This window comes from Syngnathoides biaculeatus, chromosome 18 (assembly GCF_019802595.1).
Source record: "Syngnathoides biaculeatus isolate LvHL_M chromosome 18, ASM1980259v1, whole genome shotgun sequence".
In the NCBI taxonomy this organism is placed as follows: domain Eukaryota; kingdom Metazoa; phylum Chordata; class Actinopteri; order Syngnathiformes; family Syngnathidae; genus Syngnathoides; species Syngnathoides biaculeatus.
The window spans coordinates 5012750-5039728 of NC_084657.1; the positions used below are offsets into that span (position 1 = coordinate 5012750).

Below are 26979 nucleotides of genomic sequence, written 5' to 3' on the forward strand. Positions count from 1 at the left end.
ACACCCCTTCACAAAAACTGCAATTTGTGTATTTCTGGATTTTAAAATCGACACGCGTTGAGAGGTGCGGTGAAGTCCTCCTTCAATCTCTTCTGACAGCATGGGTGTCTTTGGGCCTGTCAATGCGGTATATGAACTCAGCAGGCACGAAGTAGCCCAAGTACTCCACACTATCAGGTGTGGTATCTATGTAGTAGTGGCCACCTTCTCCATGGTGGCTGAAGCAGTGGGTGTGCTCCACACGTAGATCTAGTCCCTTAATACAAAGCACAGCAAATGTTGAAACTGACAATTAGGTTGTTTAGAACAACCTTTATTGTACCACTTACATTTGAAAAATCTCAGGGCACACCAAAAATGAGAGATTATAGTACTACAAACATAAAAGTAAGTATACTGTATCATGTCCACTAGGATGGATAAAGTGGGCTTGGGCTTTCAACTGAAGAAACAATGAATAACAGACCATGTGAATACTATGAAATGCTAAATCTTTTAATGTTCTTTAATGTTTGACACATTTACAATTTCTGCACCTATTCACAACTAAAAAATACCTCAGAGACTCGTGGTAGGATTGCTTTGCATGCTTTGCACTTAAAGTACCAATGTTCTGCTCAACAGTTGGCAGATAATTATGTTTGCTGTGGCTACCTTACGGCAGTACTTTTTTCACATGTGGTCAAAGGACAAAACTAAACATGGCCAGAGTGTAACAGGTGACACCAAATGTTCAACCAAACCATATGCAGTCTATAAAAATCCACTAATTTAATGCTCACAGATAATACAAAATGCCATAGACTGCCTAATGCAAATTAGCTGGTGTAATTATAAACCTTCAAACAACTGCTGTTGTAATACACCCAGAGGAGCAAAACATTCAAACAACGGGATAAAACATCAGTCACGGGCAAAGAGCTTTCTCTATGTTCTGTGGATGAAAATGTCTACGACTGGAATTTAGTTGGGGAGCTTCTCTGCTACTTCTCACTCTTAATTCTGGGATGGTACATCTCTTCACTGGTGTCTAGCATGCTGTGACAAGACATGATACTGCACTGAAGCTACTCAACTTTAAATTCACACTAGCCTGACGTGACGTCACTATTTTCACGACGCCATACTGCCAGTCAAAAAGAGCTGCTCAACATTGTGGGGGACATTGAATCGCAGCAGAATATACACAATGCCCGAGACCTGCTGGGCTGTTGGTTGTGGCAACAGACAAGACAGATATTCAAAGAGGTCATTCTATAGAATACTAGCTGAAAAGACCAGAAAAGATCAATAGATTTCGGCAATTAAACGTGATTGATGGTGCCTAACCAAATACACACGGTTGTGGAGCCATCACTTCATTTCAGGTAGGAATTATTCTTCTCAATCTCAAATTCCCAAGAAGTATTTATAATGCCAAGTTGGCTCAATTAAGAACAATGCGTATTAAAAAAAAAAAAAAAAAAATGACAGAGTCGTCTCCAACGTACATCAAAGTGTGTTGCGGCCACACTTTAAACTTCGGTAAATCTCTCCGCGACAGATGTTTTTTTTTGTTTGTTTTTTTAAATATGCATTGTTCTCAAATGAGTCCAATGCGTATTTAAAAAAAGAAAATAAGCCGTCGGTCACACAGAGGTTTGCGTAGGGTAACGTGTGGCCGCAACACGCTTCTGTGTATGGGGGCTGAAGCCTATCCCAGTGGTTTATTTTTTTAAAGACGCATTGGACTCTTTTGAGAACAATACATATTTAAAAAAAAAAGTGTCACGGAGAGGTTTACCGAAGTTTAACGTGGGGCTGCAACATGCTTCCGTGTACTCAGTCTTATTTTTTTTTTAACGGATTGTTCTCAAATGAGCCAACTTGGCATTATAAGCATTTCTTGGGAAACGGTACAGAGGAGCAGATTCGCTTGTCTCCCCCCCCCCCCCCAACCCACCCAATCATAGTTAATGAATGCGAGTTTGTGTAAAACCAGGAGTCATTTATTTAAATATTGGTATTTGGATTGAATACTAGCTGAAAAGATCGATGGATTTCGGCAAAGGTTAACGTGTAGCCGAACACACTTCCGCGTTCACGAGCCGTCTCCCCATTGAGAACACATCCAGCAACGAAGTATTTGTATGCTTTGCTTGACCGGCAGTGTGGCCAGTCCCGTGACTTTGGTGATGTAGGTGCACGAGCTCTATATTGGAAAAATCCTTTTAAAAAAAAAAATGGCTTTAAAAAGTGTAATATTACAAAGGCACAATATTTAAACCGGGATGTAGAGGGGGCCACTGTGTGTACTTTGTGAATTTTTTGTTTAGTAGTGTGCTGTGAGATTTTCTCATGTACAATATATCTTTAAATACTATCTATCTTTGGCTCAATAGAGGTTATGAAACATTTCCCTAATGTACAAAATTGTGGTAAAGTCTTACGCCACCACTAACTTTGTTGTTTCAATGACTTCCACAGCAGTGTTTTAATATCCATCCATCTAAAACAGTAAATATAGAGGCAGACAACACAGACTGCCTTTGCGGTACCCAATAGCAGTAAGGACCTGGATAAAGGTGAGGATACAAGAAACCCCGATTGATAAGTTCTTTCACTTTTGTTGACAGTTCTTCTTTGACATAGAAGTCTGTGCTCTACTGAGACATTCTGGCCACGCATGTACTGTATGAGTAACAATTACCACATCGATAAAACAAGTAATATAATGGTGGCCTAAGACTTACTGCATATGCTTTCATTGATGAGATATTTACTTACAGGATCTTTGGATACAAGCACTGACTGGCAGATGAGCGGGGCTTTCACCTCAAAGTGTTTGAGCCAGCTGTTGACCTCTTCATCGGAATTGAGTGGACAGGCTGAGAACTCTCTGGGCTGTGCAAAAACAGTCAGCATGAGTATCCCTATGCTCATCTTTCATGGGGAATTGAAAGAGATTCCACCATGGAAGCAGCACTAAGGGGCCCAATTACCAAACACAAGAGCCAACAAAAATAATTGCATCTTTGTTTGCCATTTTGGCTTCAATGTCATTTTAAAGACAGCAGTTCCTTAAACATGACTGGCTCATCACCCAAATCTGTGTGGCGGCAGTTGTTACGTAAATTGGCCCCATTTGTCAGAGTGGGGCAGAAGGTCTGGCACGTGGAAACATTTATGTTAGATGCTGCATTAGGATGCTCATATTTACCATGATGTGGATTTTAGCTTTGCCCCTCTGGATGATGAAGGTGCCCCCAAGAGCCAGGCTTTGATCAGGGTATTGAACCTCCAGAGTCTTTCTCAAGGCTGTCACAATACTCTGATCTCCCGTTCTCTTTTCTGCCCGCACTTCAATGACCTGGGGTAGAGGAGGAGACGGATTTTTCAGCTTGCACTGCTAATTTGCTCGTTAATGTTGCGCTCAACTGGGATCGGGCTGAGGTTCATACACAAGAACCTAGTTATTAAAACAAGTCATAATGTATGTGTCGGTTCATACACAAGAAACTACGGAGGTTTGCAATTGACAACATGCACACCGACTACAGGTTTTTGTCAGTAGTTTTTTTTAAGCTTCTATTCTGGAAAGCAATTTTAGCATTTGTTTGACATCCTAGTGTAGTGCACTACCTTTTCATACACTAATACGTGCTTTGTTCTTGCAAGTAAGATTTAGCATAACAAATACTGTATGTCTGACTGGTGTAAAAACAGAATGCTGTGGTGTTTTAAAACAGACATTCATCAGGGATGGTGTATCTTCAAGAGATAAAATAGTCAAAAGGAGTTGTGGTCTTTAAAGCAAACGGTTGTCTGTTGTATGTGAAAATAGTTTGTATTGAAGGATAAAGTCTTCTCTTGTCATCACATTTCCACAATACAGTACAATGATTTGCAAACCCCTTTCAACCGATATTCAGTTGAACACACTCCCATATCATCACAGATGCTGGCTTCTGAACTTTGCGCTAAAAACAATCTGAATACTCCATTTCCTTTTTAGTACGTGAAGAAAAGACGTCCATGATTTCCTCCCCAAAAAGTTTAAATGTCGACTTGTCAGAGCAATGCAAACTTTTCCACTTTGTGTGCAAGCCCATCTCAGACGAGCTTAGGCCCAGTGAGGCTGGCGGCATTTCTGGTTTTCGCTTATACGCTGCTTTCATTATAAATGGTAGCTTTTTAACTTGATTTTGTAGCTGTAGCAGCAAACTGCATTTTCTGAAGTGTTCCTGTGTCCATGTGACAGTATCCTTTACACAATGATGTGTGTCCATGTGACGGTATCCTTTACACAATGATGTCGGTTTTTAATGCAGTGCTGCCTGGGGATCAAAGGTCATGGTATTCATTTTTGTGGCTTACATGCTGAGATTTCTCCAGACTCTCTGGAACCTTTGATATTATGGACTGTAGATAATGAAATCCCTTCGCTTCTTCTCTCAATTTTATGTTGAGGAATGATGTTCTTAAACTGTTTGCTCGTGTAGCTCTTAATGTGGTGAACCTCATCTCATTTTTCCTCGTGGACAAGTGAGCCTTTGCGGATGCTTCTTTTATACCTAACCATGAAACTCACTTGTTGCCAATAAACCTTCACCTGTGGAATGTTCCAAACAGGTCTTTTCTGAGCAGTCCTCAAGTTATCTAGTCTTTTGTTGCCCCTGTTCCTGAAAATGTTGCAGACACCTAATTTGAAATGAGTGAATATTTGTTTTTTTTTAAATTGAACATGAAATGTATTTTAGTGTATTCGACTGACTGTGGGTTGAAAAGGATTTGCTTACTATTGTATTTTGTTTTTATGTTTTACACAACATCCCAAATTCATTGGAAATGGGGTTTTTAGAACTTTATAAAGTCTTACAAGTGTGGATAAACAGTGTGCAACCACATTACATAGATAATTCAGCGCACAACTAAAATATGCTCAAACAGCTTGCCATGGCTGTCATCATCACCTTTCCTGGCCTCCCCTCACAAGCGTAAAGATTCCCGAGCAGTCCGAAGTTGCAGTCAGAGAATTTCTCGCTGTAGCTTTCTTGCAGACACTGGCCATCCAATGGATTGATGGAGGAGAAGTAGCTGCTGTTCACTGCAGGCCTTCCATCAGCTTCAGTCAGAACCAGTGGTATCAACTGGGATAGGAAATATAAGGTACATCGAAGCACAATCTGCCGTATATAAAAGTGGAAAAAAATATATACAGATAATTAGCCCAGTCTTTCTTCTCAGTACAGCCCTAATTTTAACTAAATCAAATGACAAGGAATAAAATTGTAGCAAGAGGCCTGATCTGTTTAGTGGTAAGCCACTTACAAAATTATGTTCACGTTGTTCTGTTTTGTAATTTCCTTCATGTTAGCTCCTAGTTCATATTTCCAAACTGTCAATAATGCCCACTATGCCATTTTTCAATAAACTACAAAGCAGTTATGACTGAGGCCTAGAAATCAATGGTTTCGCAAATTTGATTTGACATCCATTTATCGATGGTCCATTTTCTATTCCCTATGACCAGGAACATGAAACCTAGCCCTTAGGTTTACAAAAGCACTGTTTTATGATAAGACCTCCATCCATTTTGTATACTGTACTGCTTGTCCTCATTCAAGCCGTGAGTGATCTAGAGTCTCACCTAGCAGACTTTAGGCTACAGTACACCCCGGACTGGTCGTCAGCCAATCACAGCGCACTTACAAGTAAATAAACAGCCGCACTCACGTTCACTCACTCATTACAGTCTTTGATTAACCCAACATGAATGTTATTGGAAGGTGGGGGAAAGTCAGAGTACTAGGATTAAATACAAACTCCACACAGGAAGACCCAAACTAAATTCTAACCCACGTCCTTTCGGCTGGGAGTCAGACATATTAACCACTGCCATGCAAAGGTTTCTCAAGGTTATTCTCCTACTTTAGTATTTTGACTACTGTCTTACCTCTTTACATTATTGATTATACAGTATACACTTTTAATTTGGAATTTGATCAAAATGTTTGGTAAAAAAATATGTCTCGAGATTTTTTAAAAAAAAGGCACAAATCTGATGTCACATCACAGAATATTAAGTCTGGTCATTGCTTTTGGCAAACACTTCTAAAAGATGGACCGTCAACGTGCGTGACGTCACACAAGACCTCAGCAAATCTCATGAGCTCTGTTCAGCAAGCATGAGAAGCTGAACGCTGTGTGACACCGGAGGTTCCGCTGCAAAATGAAAAATAGATGCGAAAATACAAAATGAACAGGGACTGTGGCGCTGAAGGGAACGGTTGCAAGTGTAATGGAGTTGTTGGGTTTTTTTTTTTTTAGTGTGCAGAAAATATCGAGGGTACCTCTGCATTCATCCCCACGATCCTCGAGGAAACAGCACCTGCGCCTAGGATGAACGCTCCTGGTAGCTCCAGCTCCTTTGATATTGCATTCATGTCATATTCCTGATGAGAAAATATGATTGAACAAATACACAATGGCAATAGGTATCAGTCAATGGCATCTGAGTGCATTTAGTTTGTGGGTGAGGAGTGGACCAAGGTACTGTACCTTGTGCTTTTGAACCACAGGGACGAGGTAAGGTACTCCTCCCACATCTGTGACCCGAGGATTTCCACACAAGCCTATGCATAAAAAAAAGTGTAGAAATTTTAATTATATTTTTTAATGTGTGTGTGTGTGTGTAAAAAGAATCTTACCTCTAACGGGAAAGTTGAATGGGTCCTTCGTGAGATCCGGACATTCCACAACACTAACCTTAACTTCTGCAAAGTTATCTTTCAGTCCTGTTTGTAATACTACAAACAGCAAGCATTGTTTTAATTCTCTGAAGCCACTAACCTTGTCCATACAAGTTCAAATCCTTACCAGCACGCAGTTCCTCCAGGTCTGGGACATACAACTTAGCTTTTTCCGTTTTGCTAACGTCGGCCATGACTGTATCTAAGTGCAAAATAGGTGACAAGACGGAGAAATAATGAAAACTTGTGTGCAGCTTGCAGAGAAAATGCCTGAGTAAAGTACAAACAAAGATTTTAAAAAGCAGCAAGAGGCTTCTTCATTCTCTGTCATTGCCTGGGGAGCAAGGTTAATGCCCAAAATGTATTAAAACCCATTTCGTCCATCCTCTCTATCGCTGTGAGCGATTATGTATCTTTTAATGGTAATAATATTTTTCGTATGGAACTTCAAAAACGTGTCCGGTGGAGTATGTATTCACGGTATTATGTGTTGACAGTCCACATAACGGGTAGACTAAAGCAAAAGTAACCCTTTTGAATAGTAATTCTTGACTTAGATTTTCTTCTTTGGTGACTGTTCAGGAAGTCACGTGATGACGCGTGAAACGCTTCCTGGTTTATCCGAAACCACGCGTGAAGCTAGTAGCGCGTAATTTCTTTTTTTTAAAACTCTTCGCCTGTTGTTTGAGCAATGGAAATAAGATATTTCATAATTTTGCCCATTATTTAACTAAAATGTATGAGGAGGAGATAATTCCGTAGTTTGTGCTCGTTTCCGATATTAAACATAATCGAGATTGATGACAACGATTCAACGTCAGCCCATAATGTCAGAAATACACAAGAATGTTGGATTGACTCAAGAGGACGCCTTTGCCGACTTGATGTCATCAGAATCACTTCAAGATGTCCTGGAAAATCATCCCGATTATGTGAAAAATATATCGCAGTATCACGAGTGCCAAAATCCAACATCAAAAGGCTCCAGTGAAGTCGACAGGTACAGTGTGCCCCAGTCTTTTTTTAGCCAAGGGACACATTTTACATTCGAAGCCATCGAAAGACAAACACCCAAGCAATAACAGAATGCATATAGAGTGCTGTCGTGACTTACTAGTTGCCGTCATTCGCCAAGGTCGTAACGCAAAATACCTACTACAGCACATGTGTTCCCAAGGTTGATAGGTGAGGTTAGACCGGGATCCTCTTGGACCATGATGTTCGCAGATGACATTATGATATGCAGTTAAAGCAGGGAGCAGGTGGAGAAACGGAATAGTATAGAAAAATGTAGGCATGCACTGGAAGGGAGAGGAATGAAGTAAAACAGTGTGTGCAGGGGGAAGAGTGAGGCTCCAGGGAGAAGAAATAGTGAGGGTGGAGAAGTTCAAATACTTGGGGTCAACCATCCAGAGCAATGGTGAGTGTAGTAATGAAGTGAAGAAATGGGTCCAAGCAGGTTGGAAGAGCTGGCGGAATTTTTTTTGGTGTGTTACGTGACAGAAAAGTCTGCTTGGATGAAGGGCAAACTTTAGAAAACAGTGGTGAGGCCAGCCATGATGTACGGATTAGAGACTGTGACACTGAAGAGACAACAAGAAGCAGAACTGGAGGTGGCAGAAACGAGGATGTTAAAGTTCTCGCAAGGAGTGATCAGGTTGGACACAATTAGAAATGGGTTCATCAGAGGGACAGCCAAGGTTAGATGTTTTGGGGACAAAGTTTGAGAGAGCAGACTTTGATGGCTTGCACACCTCCAGACGAGAGAGAGTAGCTATATTGGGTGGGATGAGAGCTTGAGGATGACAAAGAGAAGCTTGATAGATGTAGTGACAGAAGTCATCGTCGGTAGACTGCTTTTAATTCCTCCTTTTTTTTTTTAAACTTAAATTTGAGTTCCCAGCACAAAACAATGAAACGATCAAGCAACAGCATGTAACTTCCAAAACTCCGACCGCGGCACTCATCAGTGAAGATACCACTTCATCCAAAAATAATCTCGTTTCCCATTTACTCACAGATGTACTTACTGAGTGTGAAATTTGGGCCTGCTTAGATGCTCCTAAAGCTGTGCTGTTGTATGAATGACATCAGTTGGATGTCACATAGTATGATTGTGTTTTCTGCTTTTTAGTGGAAGAGCTTTTTAAAACCATAGTGTGACAAGAACTCTGAGGTCACGTTTCATAGTAGTTGGGAATTACTGCGTTAGTGATCCGTGATCTCACAGAAGTTACAACGGTTCCTTAAGTGCAAACCAATGTAAATTTGTGATTGTGCATCTTTGCAGTGATTCCGGAGACAGCCTATTTCTAACACAGAAGCCAGCGCCTCAGCCTGTGAGAGCAATCAGGGAGCGGAAATCATCACGGCACACCTATGCCACCGAGCACGAGGACAGTGGGGGGGACTCTTCGTCCTCTCACAGAGATGAACATGACCGCGGGATGAGCAGAAAGAAAAAGAAACCAAAGATCAAGTTACCAAAATATAGCTTCCATTTTCTCCCGAAAGGGGAAAGGAGCCCCAGAGGCACCCATTTAGCCACCAGAGACAATATAAAACTCCATGTAAGGATTGTCCAATGGTTCACCCTCATGTGATCACATTCTGCAACAACATTCAGTAATTTGTCTTTCTGTTTACAGAATTATGTGATGGGGGGCTTCTTTAAATGTGTAGAGTTGTGGCAGGGAGCAGACGATTTGTGGATGGCTCTACCAACAGTTGACCAAGATGAGGACATATCTCCACTTACAGAGTGAGGTTTTTTTTTTTGTTTTTTTTCTAATATTCATTTCGTCATCGTACTTGAAGTTAATTAGAAAAATATGTTAGTCACATCCCCGATCTCCCATGTACAGTGAGAGCTCCTATTTCTAATGGCTGGATTGTCCATCCATTTTCTTTGCCGCTTATCCTCACGAGGGTCGCAGTAGTGCTGGAGCCTATCCCAACTGTCAACAGATAGGAGGCAGGTTGCCGTTATCTGGTTAGAGCGTTGGCCTCACAGTTCTGAGGACCAGAGTTCAAATCCCGGCCCCGCCTGTGTGGATTTTGCATGTTCTCACCGTGCCTGGTGGGTTTTCTGCAGGCACTGCGGTTTCTTCCCACATTGCAAACGTTTATGCGTTAATTGGAGACACCAAATTGCCCTGCTCTGTGGCACTCAGGACATCCATAGTGCCGCAAAGCATGCTGGGAGCATGTGAACAACAGTTAAAGTGCATGTTTTGTGTCAATTATTTTGTGACTCGTTCTTTTATTTGCTTTATTATTTGATAGTCATACTATTCTGTTTGCTGTGGTTTGATAATTTTAGTTTAGATGTATGTACTACATCATGATCTACCTACACAGGCAGTCTGTGAGACAATGTCAGCTTCTTCTGCTTACAGATGTCAAATACAATTGTTCCTCACTGCCTCGTGAGCGCCATCATATGGTAGCTTACATACATGCTAAAACACGTGCTGGCATGCATGTAAACAGTGTAGCCAATGTGTTTAAAGGTCAAGTGTCATGAAATGGATGATTTTTAGTATGTTATTAATGAAAAAACGGCAGCCGGTATGGACCCATACGTTTTTTCACCACAAAACATGATTTTGACGTATATGGCTTTTTTTAAACTCCTGCCATGAAAATCCTCTCGAGGGATTTTTTTCGAGAAGAAGCAGGAAGTGACGTAAAGGACAGACCCGCCCTCCAGCGGACTCGTTTGTGTCTATTGTTTTTACCTGCGGGAGGCTAGCTCGTTGTTCCTTCGTGTTAGCCAAAATGCCGTCTTGTTGAATTGCTGGATACTGCTCGAACACTTGGAAGGATGGATTCACCCTTCATAAGTTTAAAGAGACCCGTTTCGTCATGAAAAATTGATTGCACAGGTGCAAAAGACGAGAGCTTCACGGGTTCCAAATGACAGGTAGGTGTGTATACAGCTACTAAAAAAAAATAATAGTTTGTGGCGGACCACGTAACCGGTCTCTCATAACGTAACAAAAGATCCACGTACGTATGACAGGCATGCTCAATGTGTCAACGTGCGCGTCGGACGGCTCCCGCGTCGGGCTCGCCGGCGTAGGCTGCTGCGTGGGCTCGTGAACGACAGCGGCTATGAACAACGCTGCCGACAATGGCGCACTCAGCCGCGTGTGACAACAACGCTGTAAGGCGGCCCGGCTCGGCTCCGTGACAAGCCACCTCGGCGCCGAAAATGAGCGACCCCGGCCGAGGCGCCGCATCCGCCAGTCACGGCTTCGGCGAAGGCTGCCGCGTCGGGCTCTCAGATGCCCACGGCTATGAACAGCGCTGCCGGCAATGGCGCAATCAGCCGCGTGCGACGACAACGCAGTAAAACGCCCCGGCTCAGCGGCGTTGTTCATCGCGGACGGCGGCAGCTATGAACAACGCCGTAAAGCGGCCCAGCTTGGGCCATGATAAAACACCTCAGCGCAGAAAATGAGCCACCCCTGCGGACAAGGCCGGCAGCTGGCTCAGCCTTCCCGGCCTTTTTGACAAGGCGCCGGGCCTCGATGGCTCATCTCCACCGCGGAAGTGGATCGGACGGGGAGGCGGATTGGCTGTGATCGCATATCATCTAAATATGGCTCGAAACAATAGGGTAGTATTGCCCCGGTAACTTCACTCGGTTGTGAAATGTTTTCTTCTTCGAAAAGAGCTTTCATGTCAGAAGGGACGTGTTCGTCTCCCACAGTAGGGGCCACAGCGTGTTGTCAATGGCGAATGTCTGGGGTGACGTCACGGACAGGAGATGCAGCCAATATGGCGATCACTCGGATGTCGAATGACACTTCCGCAACTTTGCGCTTGGATGAACGCGGTCTCCACTCATATTTATTTTTTCGTATAGACATTGAAGTGAATAATGTTATATGTATTTTTCATTACAATATCTATTTTACAATGTTTATAGGGATGACACTTGACCTTTAAGTGTACTTTCTTGGACAAGTCACAAAAACAACAGTTGCAAATGTTGGAACTCGGTGTGCACATGCACCACATTGTAAGGCGCCATGTCTAACGTGGCGCCCCGTCAATTTCGGCGAGAATTTAAGACCTTTACAATTGTGAAAATAAGGTAAATTTAAAATAAAATCTAAAAACTTGGAGACCAAAATCCGCAACTATACGGGACTGCAAACAGTGAACCGGCTATGGCCAAGGGCTCACTGTAAACCCTCTGTTTTCATTGTGGGTTGCCTTTCCTGTATACTCTGATTATTATTCATGTAAAAGATGATATTATTATTATTATAATTGTGAAATATCTGTCATCTTCCAGAGATGGGGAAGACCAATCTAGTGACGAGGACATCAAAGTGGTGGTAAGCAAACTGTCCCTCTCATTTGATAAAAAATATAGAATTAACTTTCGAAAAGACAAATAAGCAGTAAGATTGAAGCATCAATTACTTCCCATCACTTATTGATATTTATGGCAGTGGGTTTGGTTGTCGTTTTTTTATGGTGGTTAACTTTTTTTTCTTTTAAACTCAGTGATAAATTTGAATATTAAAAGTGAAAGGCAATACGTGACATAAACTAACTTCATCATTGTCGGGAAAGTTGAGACAAAATTGCTAGACCTAACTCATTTTTAAGCTTAAGTCATATTCAGTAAAAACAATATAAGCTCATGTTTCCTGGCGTTTTTGTGGCATGACATCATGTACGGAGGACGTATAGTAACAAAGGAAATCATGTCATATAGTCAACAACAAAAAAGTCATTGGCAGTTATACTGGTGACCAGGGTCCTTTCCGGCCCTGTCCCGTGTCAGTGGTGCGTGTGACTACCTCCCGAGGGTTTCACTGAGGTGTTGGGGGGTCAAGACCCCAAAGACAAGCACACTTAGCTTCCCAACTCCTCTAAGGCTCCTGCCCTTTAGCAGCTCTTTTTTTATTAACATTTGGTGGCTGGTTACATTACATAGTATGAGAGTACAAAAAACACACCCTAATATAGTCATTGTAGGTAGATCAGTAAGTGTCTGTGTGTGTGTGTGGAGTCATTTGATAACTTATGTACAATATCGTTCACGTCTTGTGTTTATCAAATGAACATTCCATTGACATCAAAATACAACATTTTGTTTTTGCAGGTTTCTGTGGCACGCATAATGTATGACATTTCATTACACATTTGTCGTTTCTTCCTTCAGGAGTGACATGTATTCATTGCTGGGCATGGTGCCAGTCATCATGCCACATCAGTAAATAGACAAACCAATAATGGAACTATTGGAATTAGAGTGAAAATTTTAAGGAGCACACCTGTCCTGACATAAACCAAGAAAAGGGATTGAATCCTTTGTTGACAAAATCTCATGTTTGAGCATCTCTCACACCTTTCATTGTCAGTATGGTGGCAGCCACTTCTTGCCCATCGTCACCATGGTCAGGAACGAATGTACACAAACGTCTTGTCTAAAACTATTGTATTTTCCAGTAGAATCGATCGCATGCTTGATATGTCTTCATTTGTGGATTCCCAAGATTTTACACTGTATTCATAAATAACCCCAACTGATAACGGTGTCTGCTCTCAGCATCATTTAACCATGCAATTAATGACAATGCCATTTATCTTCCAATGTTCCAGATTTGTTAGGCCATCTGGAACATTGGAACCCTGGATTTGCTGTTGTTTCTTTTTCCTGCCTTTTCTAATGTAATGATAAAATACTGTCTGTCTATATGTTAGCAAATTCTGTCACACTCTCAATCAGATTCACGTCCAGTGGAAATGCATCAAGGTTAGGGTGTGATGAAGAGTACATACATAAAACTTTGTCCAATTTCTAACTTGGCCAAACGTGGTGGCATATCCGTACTAGATGTTAGTGTGGTATACGTGCATAATGTTCCATTCTCCTTGGAGTGTATGGAAGTAAATAAGTGCCACAGAAAACAGGATTTGAATTTGAAATGTAAAGTGATCACATTTTCAATAGTTGTATTTCAGTGTAACTTTTCAATGTTAACAATTCAACTGGCTACAATTCGCTGTCTAAAATTCACCGTCTGTGCCACCAGGCAGGGTTACTTCAGGTCAGAACCAAACAGCCAGCCAATCCAGTTACGCTTTGACTAAGAAAGCATAACGTGGATTTCAGACAGCGCATTCTAGCAACTATTGACATTGATTTACATTTCAAATTCAAATCCTGTTTTCTGTGGCATTTCAAATTCAAATCCTGAGATAACTTATTTACTTCCGTAGGAGTGTCTCAAGATGTTCTTGCACCACGCATCGTCGTCTTTCATGCATTGTCGAACCTCTGCTGGTCAACTGTGGCCATAGCAAGGTTAGAATCCATCCATCCATTTTCTTAGCCGCTTCCGAGTACCGGAGCCTGTCCCAGCTGTCAACGGGCAGGAGGCGGGGTACACCCCGAACTGGTTGCCAGGCAATCGCAGGGCACATAGAGACAAACAGTCGCACTCACAATCACATCTCGGGACAATTTAGAGTGTCCAATTAATGTTGCATGTTTTTGGGATGTGGAAGGAAACCGGAGTGCCCGCAGAAAACGAGGAGAACATGGAAACTCCACACAGGCGGGTTGAACCCGGGACCTCAGAACTGTGCGGTCAACGCTTTGTTATGAATTTTCATTTATTACGGGTGGGTCCGGAACATAACTCCAAAGTAAAAAGGAATTCACCCACTTTTATATTCTAAAAAAAATAACTAAATTCCATTTTTTTTGTGTTGCAGGACAAAAAATGTTTTGTGGTCAAATCCAAACTAAAGCAGCAACCCTGGTGCACACCATCACAGTGTACCAAGCAGGGGAAACATCAGCAGGAGGAAGGAGTTGTTCCTCAAGAAAGAGAAAAAATAGTTGAACTATCAAGTGAGCTGCCCACATCAAGTATGCCTCTCCCGAAAGACAAAAATAATCCAGTATGTTCCTCTTCACCTTGGAACATTCCTGCCGTGTTCGGAAATAATGAACCGCTAAGAACTAATATGGTACAAATACAAACTCCAACAAGCAAGAGGATTCCTTTCCCAAAAGAAAGACAAGAACTCATTGAACCAGAGGTTAATTTGCAGCTTGACCTCAGCGTAAAAGAAAATCCCGTATTTTCCCTCAGCCACAACAAATTTACTGAGAAAACCAAACGAGGTGAGGTTGAAGAGTTGCGCTGTGCAGTCAACGAATCTCTAAATGATAACGAGCAGAGGAAAAAGGTGAAGAAAAAGGGATCACATCACAAATGTGGGAGTTTAGACATGACCGCAGACCCTCGAGAAACTGGAAAAAAAAAGTTTGCTGATGCATCTCAAGAAGATGACATTAGTGAGAAGTCTTACAGTGATGCCACAGCTTTGTCTCTAAGTATAGGAATGACGAAGAAAAAATCATCTGTCATGGACACAACAACAAGTTGCTGGTGAAACTCAGAAAATGACTGATGACAAAGAGGTGCAACTGATAAGGAAGAAAAAATCCAAAAGAATGGTCCCAGAAGATGATGAGTTTGTGTCTGAAAAGGAAAAGAAAAACAACGGAACCTCTTCCTTCCTTGTTGCTGATGTGGAGGAAAGCAGTACCTTAAAGGCCGACTCACACTATATCTTCAAGAAAAAGAAGAAGAAAAAGAAGTCAGCCAGGAACGAGAGCACAGAGGATTTTGAGGGTGCATCATCTCGCTGTGCTTTGCCTGAAATCATTGAGACGGGCTTGAAAAGTAAGAAGAGGAGAACTGACAGTCAAGTGAAGAGACAGGAAAGTGCAGCTGCTTCTGGACAATTCAAACCTGATGAGGACAAGTTAAAAAACAAAAATAAGGATTGGCTGCAGTCAGACAATGAAGATTTCACCTGTTGAGACTGGAGAATCTGAAAGCTCCAAAGTCACCCCTTATGAGAAGAAACGTACATCGTTATCACCGAATCAAGCTCACCATGCTGAAAGTTCTCACGGTTGTAGCACATCTGCTAAGGAAGCACCGAAAATGCCCCAAGATAACCCATTGGATAATTGGAAAGACAAGAAGAAGAGAAAAAGGCAGCACATAAGACTGCTGTCCGTGATGAAGGGTTGTCGTTTGATGAGGTTGTCCATCTTAAAAAGGCGACGGTGACGTCAAATAGTCACTTTTTAAAATGTCTGCTTTGTCAAGAAAGAGAGTTCATAAGCTAAGAAGCAGTCCTCACACACCATCTTTCCAACTAATGATAGAGGGATTTTTAGGTTGAATGTTTGTTATGAACATTTGGACGATGCCTGATAAGAGACATAGTGGTATTGGCCAGTAATTTATTTCTAGTTTGTGTTGTATCAAAATGTTTTTATGAAACCATATTATGGTAGGTGCATATTGCAAATATAAAATGTCAACACACTCATGTTCAAATGCCACATTTTGTAATATAATAAACAAGACTTAAGACAAATCCAAATTATTAAAAAAAAAAAACAAAAACCACTAGTGGCAAGTATAACCTGTACAACTCAATTACATTTTGAGAAATTTGGATGATACATATAGTTCAGGTGATTGGTGGAACCCTGCGGCAGGACACCAAATAAAAGCACCAATAAGAACTTTAAAGATCCACAATGGTGCTCATTTACTAATAAATACTGTATGAAGAAATGTTCTCACTCCACACCATTAGCAAATTCCTGGTTTGCTTCGTGAAAACTATTACCGGTACTGCTTTTATAAATTTCAATGGGTTTTGCACCTTGGGTAAAAGATGTACAAAGGTTGTTGTTGTTGTTTATGCATATGCTAAACTGTTAACCTGGTTTTGTTTTTGTTTTTTTTTTTACAGTGAATTGCCATGATTTAGAGTGCTTCAGATTACCCCCAAACAAAGTTCTTTTGGTCTTGCAGACTTTTTTTTTTTTCCCCATTTCTTTCCAATGAAGCACTACAGATTAGAGGTTACAATGTTGGAATATGTTTTTAAATGATACACATAATCACAAAAAGAACATTCACAACATACATTTCATCAGGGGTGTGTAGACAGTAAATTATATTTTTGTGTGCAATTCAATATGGCCCAAACTATTACTTTGTATTCATTTTTCAATAATGTATTGAATGAATTTTTAAAAAAAATAAGTGATGGGTCCTCCTCCTCCTCCATTCTAAAAAGATGCAGGTTAGGGAGTTTCAATGAAGAATAAATTGTCTGTAGGTGGGAAAGTGAGTATAAATGGTTGTTGTCTATATTTGCCCTACGATAGGATGACCACCAGTCCACTCTTGACCTCAAATATGGACAAGTCCTGAACTCAATGAATGGATGGATAATTGAGATATAATTATGGGTTCATGTGCTGTAGTAAATGAGACTACAATTCAAAAATGTCCCCCATAGAAACTTCACCCTAATGCAGATTTATGGTAATTAATTCTGTAGTGTTGACTAAAGTGGTGCTAAAGCTCATTCCTAATGTTGATGCTGTTCTCCCTACAGGGTTACAACATTTTCAGAGATAATTGATCAAAATGTGCAACCCTTTGTGTAAACATAAACAAAGCCCAAAACATGATCAACTGTCGTCTTATGTCCAACAAAAGATGATGGACCTTATTCGGTAACCGTACGCACAGATTTGCTTGAATCGTGCAGTTGCACATTTGACACTCAGCTCTGTATTCTTGTGGAGTGTGACGATGCTTTAATATGAAGGTACCGGAAGTCACGGCATCGTTTTTTGTCCGGTCCAATTTGAGTTTATTTTGAAATGACTTTCCCGGAAATTGGTCAATGATACTGGATTACTTCTGTAACATTTGCCACCTGACAGTAGGGAGGCACAGCAGTCCAGGTGGATATTATGTCGTTAACGGCGACTGACTCCAATGAGCAGGCGGGCACCATACGCCAAAGCAGAGACGCGGTCAGCTTTTAAAGGATAAAAAAAAAAATAAACAACGTAACGCAACTGCCAAGATCCCGTTGGAAACTTTTGGTTTCGTCCTGAGCTCTAGAACGACTCGTACCTCCTCCCAACTCGTCCAGCCATGTCTTCCTCCTACAACAGCAGCGCGCGGTTCAATGAGGCCCGGAGAGTGGCGATCTTCGGCGGCACTCACGGCAACGAGATGTCCGGCGTGACACTCGTTAACCTGTGGATGAAGAACGGCGCCGAGATCCAAAGGAAGACCGTCGACACGAAACCTTTCATCACCAACCCCCGGGCTGTGGAGAAATGCGCCAGATACGTGGACACGGACCTGAACCGAGCTTTCACCCCAGAAAACCTCAGGTAAACAACAACAACACGGCGACATTAGCTGGCCAATGGACTGACTAAATGCTATTATCGTCATTTTTAGCTCCCATTTATATGGTGTCTATTACAGTATTAGTGGACGGCAATGACGTGCTCCAGTGTCGGTGATAAGTTTAAGTAACAGATTAATTCGTGACACATTATTGTCGTCTGCCCGAGAAACAAACAAAATGAACTTTTAGCAGAACGTTTCATTGAGCAGATCACGTGGTTCAGATCGATTGACATCGTGCCAATGTAGTGTTTACGTGTTCCAGCATGAATAGAACTGACGGGGAGAGAGGGCGGCCCGTCTCCTGGTCGTCGGCTGACTGGCAGCCGGTGCCGAAACGTGACCAAGATGCAAATGATTTAAGACAATCCCACCCGCGGACTCTTTAATCCCCCTTCCCTCTCCCCAATGTCCTTCTATGTGCTCCTTTTCGCGTGCACTACAGCGGAAATGAAATCTTGTGCAAAGCCCTGGGCCTGGCTGGCACACGCAATCGGTCTGCATGCAACAGCAGCCTAATGTGCTGGGTAAAAACATCAAAACAACCCCCGCCCAAAGCATCATCACGTAATAACATTCCAAGTCGTTTTATTGATGCCATTGTTCATGTTCCTTCTCCGAGGGAAGTGCCCTCAGCAGTAGTCTGATCAAATGGTGGCAAGGTGGACTAGTCCACTGTTTCCCAAGGCACCTGTTTTACATTTTAAAAAGTCTCGTGAAAAATATCACAGGTTGATCCACAGGTTAAGGCACCTTCTGCCATCTAGTGGAAGAGCATATAAGTACTATCACCATATGTCGCTAGCACAGAGCGACATTTGTACGAAATAAAGATGTTTGAAGAAATGAAGTAAGGGTGGGTAGAAATATCGATTAATCGATGCATCGCGATATCCCTCTCCCCATTTCAGTTTTGATTTCTCAAAACTCAATTCCCCCCGTGTATGTGTAGATTCCTGTTGTATAGAGCAAGGACCAAAAACGTGATGCAAGCGCCTTCAACTTTTTTTCAATTTTGGGATTCCCTGTCAAACTGTAACACAGGGAATTGACCAAAAAAAAAAAAACTAAGCTGTTTTGTCAACTATGTCAGACAGATTTTTTTTTTTACTTGCATTGCAATTTCCAAGAGGAAAGAGAGAATATTTTATTTTACAGGCACTTTAGTTTTTCAGCGATTATACAGAACTATCATGCATTTCACTTTTGCACTCCGTATGTGCAAATTGTATCGTGTATATCATATTTGTTCAATTTTCCAGGTGTTTTAGTCCTCAAAAATGTAATGTGACATTTCACACCTTCACCCCCCCCAAAAAAAATACATCTTACAAAATGAATATGAAAGGAATTATATCATTATCAAATCTAATTAAAATCAAAATAGAAGTAAATCTTCTTTCATCTTATTATCCTTTCGGCTTGTCCCGTCAGGGCTCGCCACAGCGTGTCTTCTTAGATGAACGCATATTTGTTTGGCACAATTTTACGCCGGATGCCCTTCCTGACACAACCCCTCTGCATTTAGCTGGAGAGAGAAGCTTACAGCACCTGGTATTCCCAAGCGATCTCCCATCCAAGTACTAACCAGGGCCAAACCCGCTGAGCTTCCGAGATCGGGCGTTCTCAGGGTAGCAAGGCCGTAAGCCAAAATAGAACTAAATCACAACACTAATAACCAAATCAAATTGAATCATGATGTTCAAACGATACACAGCCCTACAATGTGGTGAAATGTCGTGAATGAACCCCAGCACATTTTCAGAGAATAACTGGACTTGTGCTCAGCACGTCTGCATCATAGTCAGAGGGTAAAGGGTTCAAATCTCCTGGATGGAGTTTGCATGCTTTCCATGTGCTTAGGGGTGCCCCAGTTCCTAAACATGAATGTTCAGTTAAGTGAAGTCTAAATGCGCTTGGTGATTGGTTTGTGACCAGTCCACGGTCTATTCGCCTAAAATGAAACGTGACCCTAATGAAGACAAGCGCTGTAGAAAATGGATAATCGAGAGCGGAGTAACACAGTGAACTATTGGTTAGCATATTTGCCTCTTACTTCTGACGTTCAATGTTTGAGTTTGCACGTACTCCCCAACCTTGTAGATACTCCAACTTCATCCCACATTCCAAAAAAAACCCTCATTAGTTTGATTGAGGACTATATTGTCCTATTTGTGTGCATGTGGATTTTTGTCTGCCCTGTGGTAGACTGGTCGATCAGTCCAAGGTGTACCCTGCCTCTCGCCAAATGTCAGCTGGGGTAGGCTCCAGCTTACCCCTGTGATTGTAATGAGAACAAGCACGATTGAAAATCAATGGCTAATCAAGAGTGAAAGGCTGCACCAAGCCTAGCTAGAATTAGTCTGTTATCGCTTCACCGTTCTTATAGTTTGATCTTTAAATATCTTATCCATCTTTAAAAAAATGCTTTGGTGTTTTTCCTGAAAGCAACATAAGAAGCTTAGATGTTTGCTAAAAACAGCCTGCAACAGACGGACTGACAACTTCAACCTCATTTTTAGTTTCCATCGATGCGCTTTCACAAGTCATCAACAGCCACTGTGCTTGTGTGCCCATGCACGGGCGCTCGGGACAATAGCAGATATTCACTGAAAATAGGAGTACAAAGTGCAGATGTGTGCATGCAGAAACAATATGGGCGGGAGAGGTGCTGTTGTACAGTAAGTTGGAGAACGTCCTCGACGTGGTGTCATTTTGAAATGCTTTAAAACAGATAAGAGTGACAAAAATAACAGCAGCTCTCATTTTAGCACTAAAGGTCACTTCCACCAAGGGCTCAAAACGGGCTTCTTAAGGACAATTTGGAGGACATAGGCCACAGAGAGGAAAAGGAGGTCAATGTCTCATACAGGTCGTCCATAATAGAAAAAGTGGGTTTCTACATTAACGCAAGTACTTTAATGTATCGTCACCGGTAGAGTTGTTCATATTTCATGCAGAATTTAAAAACGTTAAGTTTGGGTGGAATGAAGACTGTCAGGGTGCTCCTAGACTACAACGGAGTTCTGTTCCTGCGTTGGCAATGTAAACAAAAATTTGTACGCATTTGTCAGGACATGCCTTCATCACCGAACTAGGCTAACGCAGTTGTAAAGTCATGATTACAGTAAATATTCATACGTAAAGCACTCAATTCCAAAACAATTTAATTGGTTCATTCATTCATTTGTGCTCGTCACTAGTGGATAGCATTGTGTAACATTTGACTTCTGTACTTGGATTGGACTCTAGATTTCTTCGTTAATCTTCATATCACTTGATTCATCGCAAACAGGGCTGTAGTGTAGTCAATTATCATAGATCTGCAAAATAGAAACATCATTACAAAAAAATATCCCTGATGTCGGAAACCACATTTTTACCATCCGGCTTCTTTGCTTAGTTTTCCTGTAGCTCTCCGTGCTGTAAATCAACTAGCACCAAATGCAAATGGAATAGTAGTCAGCAATAGTATCCTAATGGTGTGTGTGTGTGTGTGTGTGTGTGTGTGTGTGCGTGCGTGCGTGCGTGTGTGCGTGTGTGTATTTCAGTGCTTCTGGGGGCAAGGAGTTGCCCTACGAGGTGCAGAGAGCTCAGGAGATCAACAGACTGTTTGGCCCGAAAGGAAGCCCGGAGGCCTACGATGTCATCTTTGACCTCCACAACACCACATCTAATATGGGCTGCACTCTCATTCTGGAGAACTCAAAAGACCACTTCAATCTGCAGATGATGAACTACATCAAGGTTTAGTATTACCTTTTATTCATTTGTCAATGTTTTTTTTGGATCCACAAGTGGCGCGTCAAGTTTAATTGATTTTGCTCGTCTTAATCGTTCATGTTATTGCATTTGCTAGCCAGTTGATGTGTAACGTGCTCCAAGTGTCCATGGAGCGTTTAAGTAAGCTGTTTTACTGTTTAACAAAGACACAAAGTGTGTCATTACTCATTACTTGTCCCCTTGTGACCTTAGTTAAGCTCCAACTGAAAGTGGTTGAGTCTATCTTGACTGATTACACAGAGGGAAAACGGCCTACCAGCGCAAACAATTTTCATATCCTTGAAGTTTGTTAGGCTTTTAAGGCACAGTTGTATCATGTGGTGCAAGAACCGCATGCCACAGCCACTGCGGGAAAATTAAATCTGCTCCTATTTCTCCTTCACTACTAGTAATATTACTTGTGTCTTGATTCACATAACATCAAAACATTACTCTGGAAGAATGATTATTTAGGTATTTATGCATCTTTTAAAAAATATTTTGAATGTAAAGAAGAATATCTTGTACTCTTGTACTCCAATCATTTTGTGGGGGTATTGTTATATTTTAATTTTGAATTGTTTCACTGAGTGCCCTGAAAAGGCTGATTTTTGGGTGCGTTGCAGAAATCCATGGCTCCCGCCAGTTGTCTTGTTCTGCTAAACGAACATCCTCTTCTGAAGTATTCCACTTCCCGCTCCGTCGCCAAACATCCCGTTGGTGAGTTTCTTAAAACGCAAGCAGCTGTATGGCTGGAAAGCGGGTAGAAAAGCTGCATACATTGTCATTATTGTTTTAGGCTTGGAGGTGGGTCCTCAGCCCCAAGGGGTTTTGAGGAGTAACATATTTGAAGCAATGAGGGTCATACTGAAACATGCTCTGGACTTCATCGCTTTGTTTAATGAAGGTAAGACGGACATTGCATTGCAGCTTTAGTCTTGTGCCAGACTTCTGGGCATAATCATCATAACCATAATAATAATTGCAATCATAGAGCTGCAAGGTAATATTGCACATAGGATTTATGGAAATAATGGCAGTAGTTAGCATGGAGGCCCTGTAGCTCAGTGGTTAGAGCACTGGTTTGATAAACCAGGGGTTGTGGGTTCGTATCCCACTGGGGCCTCCACTCCCTGAGGAAGGGCATCCGGCATAAAAAATTGTGCCAAACATATGTGGGTTCATCTGAGATCCCGAAAGGGACAAGCCGAAAGAAACTTACTAATGGCAGTAGTTAGCATGTCTGCCTCACGGTTCTGAGCTTGGGGGTTTCAATCTGGGTTCTGGCTTTTCTGTGTGGAGTTGGTATGTTCTTCCTGACCAAGCCTGGGTTTTCTTCGGGTACTCCGACTTCCTTTCTCATTGTAAAAACACAACAGATGGTTTTCCATCCAGCTATCTAGCTTATCTGCTAGCCAGCCAATCAAAGGCCTTTTATTTATTGTATGTTTTTTTTTTTACTGTCCAAATGTGGAAAATACAGTCAAAACAACATAACATATAAAAATAAAATTTCCTCTATTCATTGTTCGTTTTTCCATAGTCGATTGAGGAAATATGGCCAGTACCCAATCCTACTGACCACTTGAGAACAGTAACTTCTGTTTCAAGGTTGTACTATTGTTGAATGTAGTTTGGTTCTTCACAAAGTGTTATGCAATAGCATGATAAGCAGTCTGTTTTGTCCGCCTGCATGCCTCTAATAAGACGCACAATGAGAGATGACAAGTTGCCCACAGGCGCACCGCCAATTCACCCACGTGCACCTGCACTAGGACCTCTAACTGGCTCGATGGCAACCCTCTGGCTTGGTGCAGCATGTGCAATGTTTTTACGCGCGACGAAGCCATCATTTCCTCGGTCTTTTACATAAACAAGCTCTGTGTGCCAAGTGTCAGTCTGTTTTTTTTTGCTCCCAAACTGGGCTCCTGTTGAATAGCGTGCTTGTTTGGAGCTGGTCAGCTTGTGTCTTTGGTCCCTGGTGTGGTAATCTGTCTCCGGTCCACATTGGCGGTGCTGATGAATGGTGTGACTTGGTGATGAATCAATGTTCCTTCCCTCAAAAGCTGAGCTGCTTGGAGAAAGCGCTTGTTCAGGTGTACAAGGTCGTACTAAGGGGATTTTTTTGTTAAACTCAAAATGATAGATTTTTTTGCTGTAATCATTTTATTCTATAAGGTGGTTCTGTTTATTATTCCTCCCCGTGTTTATTTGTGCTTTTGTCTATAAATATTGCATTAGGAAAGTGTTCACAGGGCTTCACTTTTCTACATGTTTTAGTTAACAGTAGATACTGTTATTACTCTTTGTACTCAGAGGCAAATTATATTAAAAATGATTCATACCCCTTTTAAATTCAGGCAAATCCAACGCTCAAAATTTCTAGATTTGATAAATATTGTTTTTCTTAAAACTGTCTCTCGGCGATACAAAAATGTTCAACACATAAAAGGTTGGACGATCCCCGGTTTCGAGTCCTGCTATGGACAACTGGTCTGCTTCTTGACTACTGTTGAAGTGCCCTTGAGTAAGGGATTGAACCTACCCAAACTCGTCTTGAGGAGTGCAGCACCAATTGTTCACCCTTTCACTCTTATCTGTCTTTGCATTTTTGTATATGCATGATCTGATTTTCCATCTGCAGTGCAAAAAAAAAAAAAAAACTTGAAGTGTCATAATTTGTATGATAAATAAAAAAAAGAGTAAAGCTATTCCCTTTGTATATGGAACAATCACCATGAATTAACCTCACAACTTCAGCCAATGAGACCTTTTTTTCCTGATGTTTTTTTTTTTTTTTTTTTTTTTTGGTACAGAGAGGCTTTTAACATGTTTGGAATGTTGTTTGGTGTGTGTCGTTTAGGCATGGAATTTCCGTCCTGCACAGTGGAAGTTTTTCGGGTTTCAGAAAGGGTTGACTACCCGAGAGACGCCAATGGAAACATCATTGCCATGGTGCACCCCAATCTGCAGGTAGATGGAAAAAAATCATTATTGTAGCAGAAATCAAAACTTTGTATTTGTTGTGAAAACAAGCAATATAATGTTATATTGACTAGTGCTCTCAAGTCACTTCTCTCCCTTGCTCTGATTGTTTTTGTTGCAGGACTGCGACTGGGAGCCATTGAACCCAGGTGACCCAATGTTCCAAACATTTGATGGGAAAACCATACCCTACCAAGGCACCGGCACTGTTTATCCCACATTCATTAATGAGGCTGCCTATTATGAAAAACAACAGGCTTTTGTTACCACTAGACGGGAAACTCTCGTGGCAAGTGCCATCAGAAAAGCATAAAAAAAAATGTGGATCTCATGTGCGCACGTGTGCCACCTCAACAATTTGTATATATCTTTTGCACTTTGTTCCTCACTTAACAATCGATGCCCTCACCGGCTCAATGGTTTTATTTTTTTGTGCACTTACTGACAGCAAATCAGTTCACTATGCAAAGAATGTGGAATCTTTGCAAGGCAAAGTCTTTGCTGTGACTAGTCTTTAATCCGAAGACTAAAGGTACAGTATATTGTGGTTATTTATGATACAGTTGTTATTTAAAAATATACTTTTGATGAAATCAATTCCTTTATGAGATTAAATCTTGATCTTAATCATTAAAGGCCTGATTAGTTACTGCTTTACAATTAGTTGCGGTATATTTTCTTTTTCTGCTCAGGAAGCTCTTTGGTGATCATAACCTGCAACCTTTGACCCCCAGCGGTAGTGATTTGTCTTCCTCATTCATATAATTGTAAAATCCTGGGAGGTTATTTGTGGCCTTTGAAACTACTTGCCTGTAACTTTTCGGGTTGCATCTATGGTGCTCCTACTCCTATTGTTGCCTTAAAAAAGACTAAATTGCACTGCCAAATTGAACATGATGTGTTGGATGACAACATACAGGTATTTTAATAATAATAAGAAGAATAGTATACACTTTATGCTCTTTCCCTCTTTACACAATGAAAAAGTAATATATATATATATGTCTATTTTGATATTCTTGTACTGTATGTTTGAAGTGCTGTGTAGCTGTTAAGTCAGTTGTACATTGTTATTACATGTTTTTATGTCTTTGTCGTCATCTAGGGTGTACTTGTCTTATCATAGTGATTCATTATAATGTTTCATTACTATACATGTTACCACCATGTTTATGATAATCAAAGTTCACTGTTTCAATCCTGTGGAAATAGTCCCCCAAATAAATGTAAAATATTGATGCTGGCTGTCATCTTCATGTGGTGATTTTAATGTTAGGTTGTCTTTCAGTGTACAGCAACAGCAGCCACGCGAGGGCGTCACAGCGCCACAAATTCAAGTGTCCATAAAATGAGAAAATCCATCATCCATTTTCTGTGACGCCCCTCGTCGGGTGGATCACGGGTGAGCTGTAGCCTCGTCCATCTGATTTTGGGTGAGAGGCGGGCTGGGCTACACCCTGAACTGGTCCCCAACCAATTTACCCTTAACCCTTTCCCCCGGAAAAATGTATAGCCTTCAATTTCCCAACATGAAGGGGGGCAAACGTGCCCTTATCTAATTTCGCTGTCCGTATCCCAGAGCTACACAAACAGCGAACTGCTCCAGTTTTATTTTCGCATTTGTTCAAATTTTCCATTGTAACTAGTGCTAAATAGTAAAAAGACACCCTTGTAACCAACCTTGCAGGAAGTCATGAAATCTGAGATCACTGATAAAACTGGTCTTTGCTGAGGAACTGAGAGCGAGCAGATTTGTGTGGCTCTTACACTTCCTGGTTTATCACAGCATGAGTTCATGTTCTAAAATCTAAAAGGGTTGGTAGTGATCGGGCCTTAATTGAGACACTTGATGTTTCCCCCTGGCAAAAGAGAGAAATGCTTTTAAGAGATTTGAGTTTTGCCTCCAACTCAAAGAGACGAACCACTGTCATCTTGTTAGATGATAGCCAACTTTTGCATTAAAATTCCCCCGCTTGACCACGTTTACCCTGCTTTTAAAATTACATCAGAACAGTGAATTCATTTAGCAAGGTTACCGACATTTTGTTTTATTATTTCAGTGATTTAATAACTGGATATATGCATTCGTATTAGTACACTGCATTCACGTGATTTCTGTCACTTGACGTTTGAACCAAAGCTGATGAGTCCGAGAAGAAAACGAAAATTGCATTCAAGGTAGCTGGGACTTTTGGAAATCGCACCGTAATAGC

At 41.4% G+C, this 26979-nt stretch overlaps 3 protein-coding genes across 6 annotated transcripts; 2 read left to right on the forward strand and 1 right to left on the reverse strand.

Moving 5' to 3' along the window:
* Positions 1-45: 45 nt before the first annotated feature.
* Positions 46-7290, reverse strand: c18h11orf54 (chromosome 18 C11orf54 homolog). Of its 3 annotated transcripts, none has more exons than XM_061802816.1 (8): positions 6859-7290; positions 6690-6788; positions 6541-6614; positions 6333-6434; positions 4953-5168; positions 3200-3349; positions 2767-2883; positions 46-256 (listed from the first exon to the last, which is right to left on the reverse strand). In XM_061802816.1, exons 1-8 carry the CDS (start codon positions 6923-6925, stop codon positions 83-85), a joined length of 999 nt encoding a protein of 332 aa, XP_061658800.1. In that variant the 5' UTR covers positions 6926-7290; the 3' UTR covers positions 46-82. The 3 variants fall into 3 exon arrangements, with proteins under 3 accessions (XP_061658800.1, XP_061658801.1, XP_061658802.1); XM_061802817.1 differs by having other exon boundaries at positions 4953-5165; positions 6859-7289; XM_061802818.1 differs by having other exon boundaries at positions 4953-5129; positions 6859-7287.
* Positions 7291-7324: 34 nt separating this feature from the next.
* On the forward strand, positions 7325-15164 carry LOC133492231 (uncharacterized). Its single transcript, XM_061804309.1, has 6 exons — positions 7325-7731; positions 9022-9301; positions 9380-9492; positions 12040-12082; positions 14268-14384; positions 14478-15164. The coding sequence occupies exons 1-6, from the start codon at positions 7532-7534 to the stop codon at positions 15162-15164; spliced, it is 1440 nt and encodes a 479-aa protein (XP_061660293.1). The 5' UTR covers positions 7325-7531.
* Positions 15165-17531: 2367 nt separating this feature from the next.
* On the forward strand, positions 17532-26004 carry aspa (aspartoacylase). 2 transcript variants are annotated; one of them, XM_061802853.1, is made up of 6 exons: positions 17534-18000; positions 21571-21766; positions 22408-22501; positions 22581-22688; positions 24645-24754; positions 24888-26004. In XM_061802853.1, the coding sequence occupies exons 1-6, from the start codon at positions 17756-17758 to the stop codon at positions 25077-25079; spliced, it is 945 nt and encodes a 314-aa protein (XP_061658837.1). In that variant the 5' UTR covers positions 17534-17755; the 3' UTR covers positions 25080-26004. The 2 variants fall into 2 exon arrangements, with proteins under 2 accessions (XP_061658838.1, XP_061658837.1); XM_061802854.1 differs by lacking the exon at positions 22581-22688 and having other exon boundaries at positions 17532-18000.
* The last annotated feature ends 975 nt before the right edge of the window (positions 26005-26979 follow it).